Source organism: Lipotes vexillifer, unplaced genomic scaffold (genome assembly GCF_000442215.2).
Source record: "Lipotes vexillifer unplaced genomic scaffold, Lipotes_vexillifer_v1.1 scaffold729, whole genome shotgun sequence".
Taxonomy (NCBI): Eukaryota; Metazoa; Chordata; class Mammalia; order Artiodactyla; family Lipotidae; genus Lipotes; species Lipotes vexillifer.
Window position 1 is genome coordinate 295,248 of NW_006780914.1, and position 13,144 is coordinate 308,391.

At 37.6% G+C, this 13,144-nt stretch overlaps 1 protein-coding gene across 1 annotated transcript in view; it reads left to right on the plus strand.

The window, feature by feature from the left end:
• Positions 1–6,997: 6,997 nt before the first annotated feature.
• LOC103084410 (putative ATP-binding cassette sub-family C member 13) overlaps positions 6,998–13,144 on the plus strand; it is an 81,144-nt gene continuing 74,997 nt past the window's right edge. Inside the window, exons 1-2 of the mRNA XM_007454284.1 lie at positions 6,998–7,069; positions 12,200–12,261. Coding sequence (XP_007454346.1) covers positions 6,998–7,069; positions 12,200–12,261 — 134 coding nt within the window. The remainder of the gene's footprint in view (positions 7,070–12,199; positions 12,262–13,144) is intronic.

Genomic DNA, 13,144 nt, shown 5'->3' on the forward strand with positions numbered 1-13,144 from the left:
GTAAAATGCACTTAACTACAATAATGGTGCTTACATAGAAAATCACACATAGAGTGACCATCATGGGGATATGGAGATTTGGTGATTTTTTTTCTTCGCTTTTTTAAAAAATATTTTTTATGTTTGTTCAATTCATAAAATTGAGAGATAATACATTTAGGTAATTTGCTTAATATATTCATAAATATAATTATTATTTCCAAATATACAAAGTATATTGACATTTAAATTCAAATTAATGTGAGATTTAATTAGATTGTTTCAGCTCATTAAAAAGGGATAAATTTAACATATTAAATAATATATTTTCACTTTCTCCTCCATTTTTTACAAATTTGAATAAAAATAAAATTTTCTCATTAATCCTTAAATTAATTCCCAACTAATCACTGGAGGGGGGGAGAAACCGTGTCTAAATTTTAGTAGGAATTTACTATGATTAAGGGTAATCATTTCCATAGTCTGAAGAATCTAAAGCTTTTCTGATTTCTCTCTGTTCATTAATATGCCATTTTTACAGCCTAATTAATAAAACTTTCTTCTATAGCTCATCCTTGTCCCATAAATTAATCTTGTTAATGTTAATGGGAAGATAATGATTACATTCTTGTGTCATAACCACCACCTTTTCTTTAACAGATAAAGATTGATAGTGATTCTAAGTAGGAGAATGTTGGCCCAGGAGGGCATAGGGAAAAAGGCAGAAATTGTACACAACCTGTTGTGACTTCTTTTTTAAGCTTTCAAATACACACGATTTTCTTTTTATTGGAGTATAATTGTTTTACAATGTTGTGTTAGTTTCTGCTGTACAATGAAGTGAATTGGCTATATGTATACATATATCCCCTCCCTCTTGGACCTCCCTCGCACGCCCCCCATCTCACCCATCTAGGTCATCACAGAGCACAGAGCTGAGCTCCCTGTGCTATACAGCAGGTTCCCACTAGCTATCTATTTTACACATGGTAGTGTATTTATGTCAAAGCTAATCTCCCAATTCACCATCCCCCAACTGCCCATGTCCACAACTCCATTCTCTACATCTGCGTTTCTATTGTTTCTACTTCTAGGTACTTAAACGATATTAACCTTATTTTGAAATGATACTTTTTTAACAAGCAAAACCAACAAACAAAAAAACTACCAATGAAACAATGTTCTCTTTATCTATTAGATGTGTTATTTTATACTTCTTTAGAGAGCTTCTTTAGACTTTAGACAGTGGTTTTATTGTATCACTATTGTGCCTACATAAAAAAGGTAAATAGAAGCAAACCAAGTCAATTGATATATTTCTAAAACATCTTCACACTCAGATCCAACTTTAATAAATCTTTCTTTGGATCAGGGTTGTTTGGTCCTCTGTGTCCGCACTATATCGTCCACTGTGCCATCAAGAACCATAGTGAGGTGGATATTCTGAAAAGTGCCCTACAGTTGTCCCAGCTTTTCTCCAAACGACACCTGTTTTGCAAGTTTTCATGTCAAGGTTTCCTTGAATATTACCAAATGCCACATTCCTTGTTCCTCTTTCTCCTCAGGTGTTTGCTGAAAGACCCCTTTTCAGGGAGTCTTTTGCTGATCACCATACAACAACATTGAATGCAACAACATCATCCATATTCCTTTTCCTCTTCCCCTCATTCTTCTTCCCAGTAGCATTTATTCCCATCTGACATCAAAACATTTCCTCATTTATCTATTTATTGTCTTCCCCCAAACACACTAGACTGTAAGTGTTATGAGACAGGATTTTACTTCCCCACCTTTTTTTACCCAGCACCTAGCACAGTGCCTATCCCATAATAAATACTCAATGAATAACTGATGAATGACTCAATGACTATTCACCTAAACTACGGAAAATTCAGAAAAGTATTCCTAATTCACAGGCATCGCCCTGCCTTTGAAAGACAGGGCTTACACAGTGAGAAAATGTATTTCTCCTCGAACCCTCCTCTATGGTAACAACCCCACCCCTTTTGACACCATCCTCCCTAGCTGTGTTAATATGAATGTACATATAAACCACCACAGCTCTTGAGTTTTGAGTGCACTGTCTCCCTTTCTTCTGACTACCTTGATGGTAAAACTGCTTCTGGTCAACTCTTGGCTTATCAGCCATATGACTCTTTACAAGTTATTTGTTTTCTCAAAAATGCATGGGTTTGGTTTTATAGACTTCATTAGATATTGAATGTAAATATCTTAGTATATATTTGACATGTAATAAATGCACTATACATATTAGCTATTATTAAGTTTTTAAAGTCCTCCCGGGCTCTGTTCTAGCATCCTACATGAGTTTGAGCAAAAATATTCAAATCTATTTGAAATGCGTTATGTACAGAATGTCCGGAAAGAATCCCATACAGATATGTGGGATAAGGCTCAATAAATGTTCATTTAAATACAGTAAATGTGGACTTTATCCCATATTTACCTCCTTACAAATCAAATAATGCTTCGGATGATGGTGGGGAAGGAAGGTGGAGAAATAAAGAATACAGTCCTGCTGCAGGTACAGCAACACCTGGTCATGGGAAGATTATATTTTTCAAGTAATTTATATCATAAAATGTATGAAAAAACAAACACAAAGAAGAATTCCGGCTTCCGTCCACAGTATTCCTTTACCTGAAATAGTTTGCCTCCAGCTATTTTTATGGCTCCCTACAGTGTATTTATCATGTCATAACCTGTGAGCCTTCACCAAACTAGTCTGGAAGGAGGTGCCTGTCTTGGTTGATTATTCTCTGATATTGCATCCTGTTCATTTTCTTCATTGCACTGTACATTTTGTAGTTATTTATTTATTTATTTTTGGCGTACTTGTTTCTTCTTGGTCTCTCCCACTAGTGCATAATTTGATGAGGACAGGAATGATTCATTACATTCCTAGCACCTTCCAGAACGCCTAGCACACAGAGGTACTAAATTAATGCTTGTGAAATATATTAATTAAGTAAAGAACAGCATTCAGCAAAATGCAGTTGGAGATCCGAAGAAAGTTTTTGGAAAATATTTGGAAATTCCTTTTTTTGCCAAGTCATGTGGATACAACTTTAGGATCGTAACAAAAATAATCACAAATAAACTGTGTTACTCTTTGTTAGTGTAAAAATGAGCAGACTTTGCATCTTCTCTCTTATGTTTGCAAATCAGTAGCTACTTGGGGCAAAATGAAATGGTATCAGATGGGTAAAGTGGAAAAAAGAAACAAAAAGAATCCTGGATTCAAGGAAATCGGATGTTTTTCCTCAGTTTTCCTTATGACTGTAATGTTGGGAAAGTCATCAAACTTCCTCCTGACTTGGTCACCTCCTCTGTGATGTGGTGGATTTGGAATATATCCTGAGAACCCTGTAATCTTTGTTTTTAATTTTTAGCACTTACGAAAACATGTAATGGGTTTATTATTGTTATCTTTAAATAATTAATAAATATTTTTACACTTAAAATTTTAATTTCTAACATAGCAGATATCAGTAGAGCTGCTCCACACACACAAAAGTTACTTGGGTAGTCAATAATTTTCAGGAATGTAAAGAAGTCCTGAGTCCAAAAATTGAGAACCCTTGATCTAAGAAAAATGTAATATCAGTCCTGAAGAGAGTCCTTACAGCACTAACCATGAGGGCAAACAGTTGGAGTTAGCCTACATATTGTTCACTAAGTGACTAGCTGAGTAACAATCATCATAATAATTTATGCAGTATTTACCATGTGCCCACGCTGTTCTAAATGCTTTACTTATTACATGAATAAATCACAAAGTGCTTACAACAAACCTATGAGGAAGGCAGTACTATTCCATTTTATAAACGGGAAAGTGAGCCCTGAGGTGTTAATGATTTGCTGGTAAATGGTGGTGCCAGACTTGCATCTGTAGTCTTACCTTGGAGCCTGTGTGCTCAATCACATTCTGAGTTCCTGGAAATTGCAGTATTTGCATAGAACAAAACATCACACAGCAGTCAGGAACAATGTGTGAGTAGCCTCACATGGGTAGATGCTCTACAAATAATGTTAAGTGAAAAAATATGCGGGGAGGGAGGGAGGTGTATTGCAATAACTTTATAGGAAAATACCATTTGTATATATATTTGAAACAGGTGAAACAGCACCATAGAGTTTTTAAATACAAAGAAGTGTCTCAATAAATGTGTAGAAGTTGAATTGAAAAGATACTTATGTGTTACTCCAGATAAGTTGACTTATGGTGGGGAAAATGGATAGGAAGGTGGGGAAATATAAATAAAACAAAATAAAATAAAAATGGTCCTTAACAAAATGATGATAGTATGCCAAGAACCGAAGAGTTGTGAATTCAATTTTTTCTTTTGTGGTACACGGGCCTCTCACTGCTGTGGCCTCTCCTGTTGCGGAGCACAGGCTCTGGACGCGCAGGCTCAGCAGCCATGGCTCACAGGCCCAGCCGCTCCACTGCACATGGGATCTTCCCGGACCGGGGCACGAACCCGTGTCCCCTGAATCGGCAGGCGGACTCTCAACCACTGCGCCACTAGGGAAGCCCTGTGAATTCAATTTTAATACCAAGGTTAACAAGAACAAAGAAAATAACATCTATTCCATCCCTCACCTCCCATGAAGACATAACCTGCAATCACCTTGAAGAAAAAATTGTCCCCTTTCTGCCACGGTGACAACCATATGCCAAGGTAACAATAGGAAACAGCCAGCTCTTTCTTTCAGCTTTACTTTTAATCAGTCTCAGGGATTCTGACCCTGATCTATGAGGCTCTCCTCAACAAGAAAGGGTGAGGTACAGTGCCTGCAGAACGTGTAAAGTAGAGCAGAATCCCTGGAAAGGTAAGAACCCTACTAAGGAATCTTTCCAGCGACCTAAAAAATTGAATATTGTGACATAAAATACGTTCCACTCCTTACCTGTCTATGATTTTGGGGGTTTTTTTGCTGCAAAAGGAAATATTTATTTCACAATTCAGCTAGCATGAGAATTCAGTGAATCAGAATGCTAATTTTGTGGTAAGATTTGTTTATGCCAGGGTCATTTTATTTAATATTTTCTGTTCCTTAGACAAATCTGAATACTTCACTGAGTTTTCCTTAACTAAGCATTGAAGCAATAAAAACTGTAATTTCTTTCTTAAAAACAAACACCCCAAAACTCATGCCTTCCTTTTTATTAGCATAGTCTTATCTTGTATCTCCTTTTGCGGAAGCTTGAGATTAAAATGTAATTTTGTGGGGCTCCCAGAGATGTTTCCCTCGATCCCTTTGGGTAGGGACTCCAGCACTCTAGCTCCAACATACCTATAGGCCTTTCTAACTTCATCTATTCCATTACCTTAGGGATTCCTCTTTCCCCACCAATCAAGCAGCTGGGGTCTCTTTAAAGAGCTGAGTATTCATGAAAATTTGTCTGTTTCCAGTTGCTAGAACCGTCCTTTCCTGAGGGGATTAATTCCAGCAGGAGGAAGGTAGACATATGTTGAGTTTGGAGCCTGAGCTATTTCTCGGCCTCTTCTTCCTGGCTTCCCCCTCTGGTTCAGGTTCAAGCTCCTTCTTTCCTTATAGCTGAAAAAAGCAGGAACTATCTCTATAACACCTTGCCTTTTCCACAGAGAATCCACAGAGTGAATAGTTTAAAAGTGCAGATGGAGGAAAGGGCCCCTCAGGCTGAGGCTGCTGAGTAAAAGATGTCCCCAAATTGCTATGTGAATTTGTGAAAAAGTTCTGGAAGACACGAAACAAAATTTCTAAGTCCTGAACTTCGACCTCAATTCTTCACAGAAACATTTATTTTAAAGTGAAATCTACAACTTCCTCTTTGCATGGGGCCAAATACCCTCTGAAGGGAAGAAGAAAGCCAAATAAATGTTCTAAATATTCCCCAGGACTTTAATTCCATGAGGTATCCTTTGGTCTAATCCTCATGTAGACATTTTTGGTACCTCAGTTTGACCCATTCTGTGGGCAGGCTAAAACTCCCCGTAAGTAACATCTGTTGAACGCCTTTCTCAAGGATGCTGGCCTTTTCTTTTCCTATATACTATATTCTTTCCATTTACCTCTAACATTAATTTCAAGAAGCAGACAGAATGTTCCTTGGTCCTGAAACATAATACAAACACAATACCCATCCTTGTAAAATTATCACATGGCCTTATCCTCATTATACAGAATTCTTAAAGTTGCTCCCTCTTCTGTTATTTCACCTTCTTACTGAACTGAAACAAAGTATTTCATTAGACCATTAGACACGTCTCATGGAAAGTGATTTGTTGCATACACCAATACTTATTTATACAAGGTTCATGACCCATCAATACTTATTAAGTCAAAATGCTATTCTTAATTTTCATATCCCCCTTTATAAGTCATGTATTTCATTTAGTTCTTTGCTAATCCTATACCACGAAGTTTTCCCATTTATTACATAGCTTTATGATTAATTTGAAAAGTAAAATTTAGATTCCCTATACTGTTATTATTTTGTAATACTAAGGGAAGCATTTCATTAGTTTCTAATTTTAAAGCCCTTGCAGTTTAGTTCACTCTGTAAAATTCTACTGACACCTGTTGTCCTTAACAATTTTCTGTAGGGGACAGCTGTTAACACTGTTTGCAAACACCTAAATGTCATCCTAAGGAAGAAAGAGCTTTCTGCTTCTATTATAAAGGGGCACATTTTCTAACAGAGCAACCCTGGAAATTGAGGAGTGAGAATTACCGAGTCAAGGGCAAATTCCCCCAAAGGCAGAGATCTTTGGCCTCTGCTGAAGGTCCCACTTCTTCCCACTCCGCCCCGCCCTTTCCTCCCTCCGTTCCCCGCCGCCGCCCAGGGCGCTCGCTGGAAGGGCTGGCGGAGGGTAGGGCGACAGCTGACTCCCGGCCCGAGTGGTCGCGTCCTCCCACCTTCCAGGCGCCGAATTGACCATCCCCAGCCAAGAGAAGTGACAGCCGCGGACCTCTATCCGCTTCCCGTCGCCGGGAGCCCGCGCGGACCATGTTTTCCAGCTTGGGGAGGTGGAGCGCCAGCGGCTTCTACCAGCGGCTCCCCCGAGGCCCCGAGGCGCAGGTAAAGATTCCCGGTGGAGGTGCGGGAGGCGGGACGGTTTTCTGGCCAATCTGGCGGCGAGGGGAAGCGGGGAGAGCTGATTGTCCAGACCCTGAAACGCGAACTGGTGTCTTAGATCCCTGTTTTTGTCGTAATCACGCAGGGACAGCACAGACTCAGACAGACGCGCTCGCACACACACAGACACACGCACAGTCGGGAGAGCTGAGATCAGACCCCAGGATGGTGTGAAACTTTAGCCAGCGCGATCTCAGTCAAGGTGGCTGCTGGAGGAGAGAAAGCAGCATCTTTGAAGGTCTAAGTGACTCCCCTGTTTGCAAACAGAAGCAAACATTTGAGAAAGGAATGAATGGACCTGACTTCGGCTGAAGGAGTAGAGGTTGGGATGGGACTCTAAAACCAGTGATAGAGCCCGTTAAAACCACAGGAGAGATCTGGGATAAATAAACTCTGTGTGTCAACTGACATGGTATTGGGACACTGAGGCCTGGGGCAAATCCAAAAACTGCAGACATTTGACTGTGCCTTGCTACCCTCCCCCCTGGCCCCCATAACACGTGCTCCTTTCACAATAGAAGTCATGTGCTAAGGCAGTAGTAGTACAGGGAAATGAACCCTGCAGTTGTGTATCAGGAGCAATTTCCCTAATAAAAATTCTCTTTGTTTTACTTCTCATCACCTCACAAGACCGGGTCTTAGAACTAGCCCTTAACACATGTAGTTCTGTAGTACTAAAAAGGAAAGAAAAAAAAAAAACATTTCAGATTCAGATTTCAGAGGACCTTGTTCTAATCCTGGCTTTTGTTAGTAACCCCAAGTGTCAGATGAATATGACAGCTATTCTTCTGATTACAAATGAAACTATAAATTTCTTTAAAAGTAAAGCAAATTATATTTAAATCTATAAAATATAGGCATTGAATAAGTCCCTTAAAAATGTGCAAGCGCTCCACCAGGGCAATATACCTTTTTTTATTTTAGACGTGGCAGGCTTAATCAGGCAAACTGGTTTAACATCGTTAGTCTAACCACAGAGGTGGCCAAAGGCAGTGAATTACAAATAGGTGGGGTGGGAAATTATAAAACTCCAACAGTTCCCTCACCCCAAATTCTAGTGGATTCTTCTTCTAAGATTCCAACAATGTTTATTTCCTTGACTATTACTCAACCTTAATAGCTTTACGGACCCAGAATCCATTTAGGCAAGATTGAAAATACTCATTTTCTATTTGTTACTTCTATGATGCCAAGTTAAAAAAAACAAAATTGATGGCTTCAAAGCATGTTGAAAACCTTGTATGATTACATTTCATTGCTGAGACTTTATATTTTTGGCATAATAGATCTCAGATAAAAATCCCAAGCTGACCTGTAAGCCAAGAACTTGACCTTCTGATTGAATATCTAGGGCTGGCATAGTGACCCATGAATAGAAAACCTCTAAAAATTTTTATTGGCAGTGATTAACATTCATTCATTCATATATTCATTCATCTAAAACATGTTATGAGCTGGGCCCTGGAAATATAAAGGTAGATCAAACATAGTTTCTGTCCTCCGGAGAAACTAAGTCTAGCAGGAGAGAAATATCCGTAGGCAAATGATTGGATAGTCAGGTAAGAGTGAGGGTAAATTCAGAGAAGGCAGATCTGAAGAGCCTTTAAACTTTGGTAACACAGAACAAAAATCTGAGCTTTGGAGGTTGGGATGGAGGAGAGGAATCACCAAAGGCAATAAATCCTACAGAGGATTGGACCACAAGTAAGATGTAGCCAGGAGACGTGAAGTACAAGGAAGTGGACAAGAAGAAAGGTGTTTCTAAGCAGCAGCAAACACCAACAGTGTGTAACAGGTAGAGCTGAGGGTGTAGAATTATGACTGGAAAATAGAATGAATTTCTCAGTTGGAGGACTTTGGGCAAGGTTTTTTAAACTCTAGGCCTTAGTTTCCTCTTCTATAAAATGGGGATGACAAAAATAGTCCCACCACAAAGACATGTTATATTTAATAATATACTTAGTACAGAATCTGGCGCAGAATAAGTGATTAAGAAACATAAGTTCTTTTTGCTTTCTGGATGTTTTCCCTTCTCCGTGAGCCTGTACAGACACTTTCCCATAACTTCGTTCACGATTCCCAGGACCCTCCTTTAATACCAACAAGGAAAGCACCTGAAGTTAGGGATTATGAGGTATTGTTAACTGTAGCAATCACACCACATCCTCAGGAGGCCGCATCTCAAGGTTGAACCCAAAGAAGATTGAGAGCAGCACATTTCACTAAATCCTGGACCCAAGCTATGCTGTGGGCTAAACTTTCTGCTCCGCCATCATAATTCAGAAATAACAGGACCACCATTCAAATGAAAATTGCCCATGAGTCATTAATATTAAGGTGTGTTTATGGGCTGCCTACTATACGCCCAGTGGTAGATAAGTACAAAGATAATAAAATAGCTTAGAAAGCAAAGGCCTGTAGTGGGCCTGGGGAGACGAAAAAAATGAGAAATCATTTGGTGTCAGTTACATCTGCAGAGGAAGTGCTGTCAGAGTGAGAATAGGTGAGTTAGAAGGATTGCAAAATGGCCAATGGAGAAGATGGGAGTAAATTAGAACATTCGAAGATACTGTCAGAATTGTCATATCCTGGTTTTTAACATAGATGTTGCTTTGCAGCAATATATCAATAAGAAACTCAGTGAGACCCATGTTATGAATTCAGTAATTATTTATTGAGAAGTCATTTATACATTCTTGGTGCTTGGTAAGGCTTAATTACATTTACCAGATATTTTACCTGCCTGCCATTTCTTCTGGGACGTAAATATGCTTGGAATTCACTGTAATAAATTCAGTATAAGATGCCTGGCCCACATTTAAGGAGGCTATTTACCAGAGGACTCAAAGAGCCTCGTATAAGATGCTTTCACATGGAAAATGGACCTAGAGCAAATATTAAATCAAATACCCATTTCTTGACCTGCTAAAGTAACCTTATCTAGTAGCTTTGCAAGACTTTGGCCCCGAAAACAACAACCTTTTTTATTTAGCCAATGATTCTCTGGACCAGCTAGATCATGTCCTGGTTTGGGTTAGCTTGACTGATCTCTGCTGAGCTCTCTCAGGCATGTGCTATCATCTGGAGAGTTGGCTGGTGGCTGGATAATGTAGGACCTATTTCCTCATATGTCTGGCAGTTTTCAGGCTGTTGGCCAGGATGACCAGGTGAGAACCTTGGCTCTCCTCCACGTGGTCTCTCATCCTCCAGGAGGTTAGCTGGGTCTCAGCCATGTGGTTCACTCAGGGCTCCAAGCATAGCAAGCCTCTTGAAGCTTAGAGTTGGAGTTCTCTTAATGTCACTCCTATTGCATTCTCATAGTCAAAACAAGAAGCAATGCCAGCCCAGATTCAAGGAGTGGGAAATAGAGTCTGTCTCTTGACGGGAAAAGCTGCAAAGAATTTGTAGCCGTTTGTAGTCAGCCACAGAAATATATATATTTTGGATGAGAATAAAATCTTCACATTGGTGGCCAGTTATCAAATTGACAACTCCCTGTAAAATGAAATGTGACTTCTAGGTTAATCAGAGAGTTTTCAGAACATTTTCCCCACTGCTATATGCATCGATACTTATTTTCCAGATAATATGTTTGGTAACAAGAGTTATGACAATTTTATAGTTCACATGTTTGAGTGGTTAATTGGGGCCACCACGTGATAAATGTTTCACGTTTATCACAGCATTTACTTCTTGAAACAATCATATAAGGATAGATACCAATTTGCTAAATTAGAGTTTACCCTTGAACAACACAGAGGTTAAGGGTGCCAAGGCTCATCAAAGTTGAAAATTCACGTGTAACTTATAGTCGGCTTTCCATGTATGCTGTTCCTCCACATCCAAAGTTCCTCATCCACAGATTCAAACAACCCCTGATTGTGTAGTACTTACTGTTGAAAGCAATCCAAATGTTCAAATCCATGCATTTCAAACTCGTGTTGTTCAAGGGTCAACTCTGTGGGCGTGTGTGTGGGTGTGGGTGTGGGTGTGTGTATACACACACACATATATTTCTTCAAAGATTTAGAGTATACCGTTTGCTATAACTAAGAGAACAGATTTGGAGTGCGTATTATGTTTTCTCCTCTACAGTCAGGACATTTTACTGTATAGGATGAAACACTGTTTCACTTATTACTTCTAGAATCAGAATTTTTAAAAATGTGGTAAACACTTTTTGAATAAGAAATCAGAACTGGATTAGAGAGGATCAATGCAAAAATTGTTAAATGTGGGACAATTTCTAAGAATTAAATGTAATATTGTGGTTAGTTTAACTTTTTAAAAGACACAGATTCATGCTGACCTTAAAAATGTAAAATTATGACTTTTGAGAACTTCCCTTTTAAACCCCTCCTCTTTTGGTGGAACTTACCAGGTCAATGGGAAGAATTTTATGGAAATATTATAACCTCCCCAAATAATATGCAATAGTGATAAATATATAATTGTATGTATATTTATACATTTATACAAATTATGTTATTAAACACTTATACAGAAGTTAGTAAACCAAATGCCTGTTATAGTCTATTATTTTTCTATTTTTCAGAAGAAAGCCAAAACTGTTTTTAATTTAGCAATTAAAATGTTTTAAATTTAGCTTATACATATATGTAAGCTAAATTATGTGTGTATATATGTATTCATATACATAAGCATATGCATACATATATACACAGTCATATAAATTTAAGGAGCTATGTGTATATATATATATATATATATATGTATGTGTGTGTATATATATATAGAGAGAGAGAGAGAGAGGAAGTAATGGGAATTTTAGAAATAATTTTCCTTTTCTACATGGTTTCTTGCTATGTAAGCAGTTGTAATGTTGGGAGAAATCTTAAAGTTCTTCTAGTGCAACCACTGTCCAAGAATATCTTAATTGTATTCCTTAAAGATTATGATATCAACATAGCTGAAACATAAATGATTTCATGTCTACACTTCCGCTTGCTGACAAAGATATTTCAAATGTAAAATAGAGACATTTTCTTCATATATAGTTGTTTTATATATATATATTTTTTGTTTGCTTGTTTGTTTTGTTTTGGTTTTTAGAAATGCAATCCAGAGAAAAGTGCTTCATTCTTCAGTAAGATGACCTATTCCTGGTTTAGCAGGTAGGAATTTTACTAATTTATCTGTAGTATACCACACTGAGGAAGATTCCAAGAGAAATGACACCTACATGTTATTCCTTTAATCTAAGCATGAATATTTTTTACAAAATAACTTTGTAAAGGTTTTCTTCTCATATTATTTATGACAAAAAAATCACATATAATAACATACTAAATAGTTCCACAGATAAGACTACTAATACTCCTGTAATAAGGCTGCCCCTTTATAGGATGTGTATCTCTGTTAGCACTAGGGAAGGGCCAAAAAGAAGTATATATATGTGTGTGTGTGTGTATATATATATATATATATATATATATATATATATATATATATATACACATATATATATAATATATATCCATCAAATATGTTACCCACTTTATACATTTTATTTCATTTAATTCTCCCCTATGTCCTATGAGATAGGCTTTAACAGATGAGAAAATCTGAGGCTCAGGAAGAGGAAGTAACTTGTCCATTGATACCCATGTAGGGAGCACACTGACTTGATGTTAGAAGTCAGTTTTTTTGAGTTCATGTTTCACATTTTTGTTTGTTTATTTGTTCGTTTCATTATTCTACTCTTTACTGGAAATGCTCTCATATATACTTATGTATACTACTATTAAAACACACAATCATTTTTGTAAGACATGTAATGTGATTCTTCTCATAGAGTAATTCATCTATAATGTGTGATGAAGGCTTTAACACAAGAATTACATCATATTAAATGAGAAGAGTTGATTTTTCTCTAATTTTATAAATTCAGAAGCTTTCTTTAGAAATGTATTTATTTTCCCCACAGAAATTTTATGACAATATGAAACTAAGTTTATCATCTTAATGCTTCTTTTTTTTTTTTTTTTTTTTTTTGGT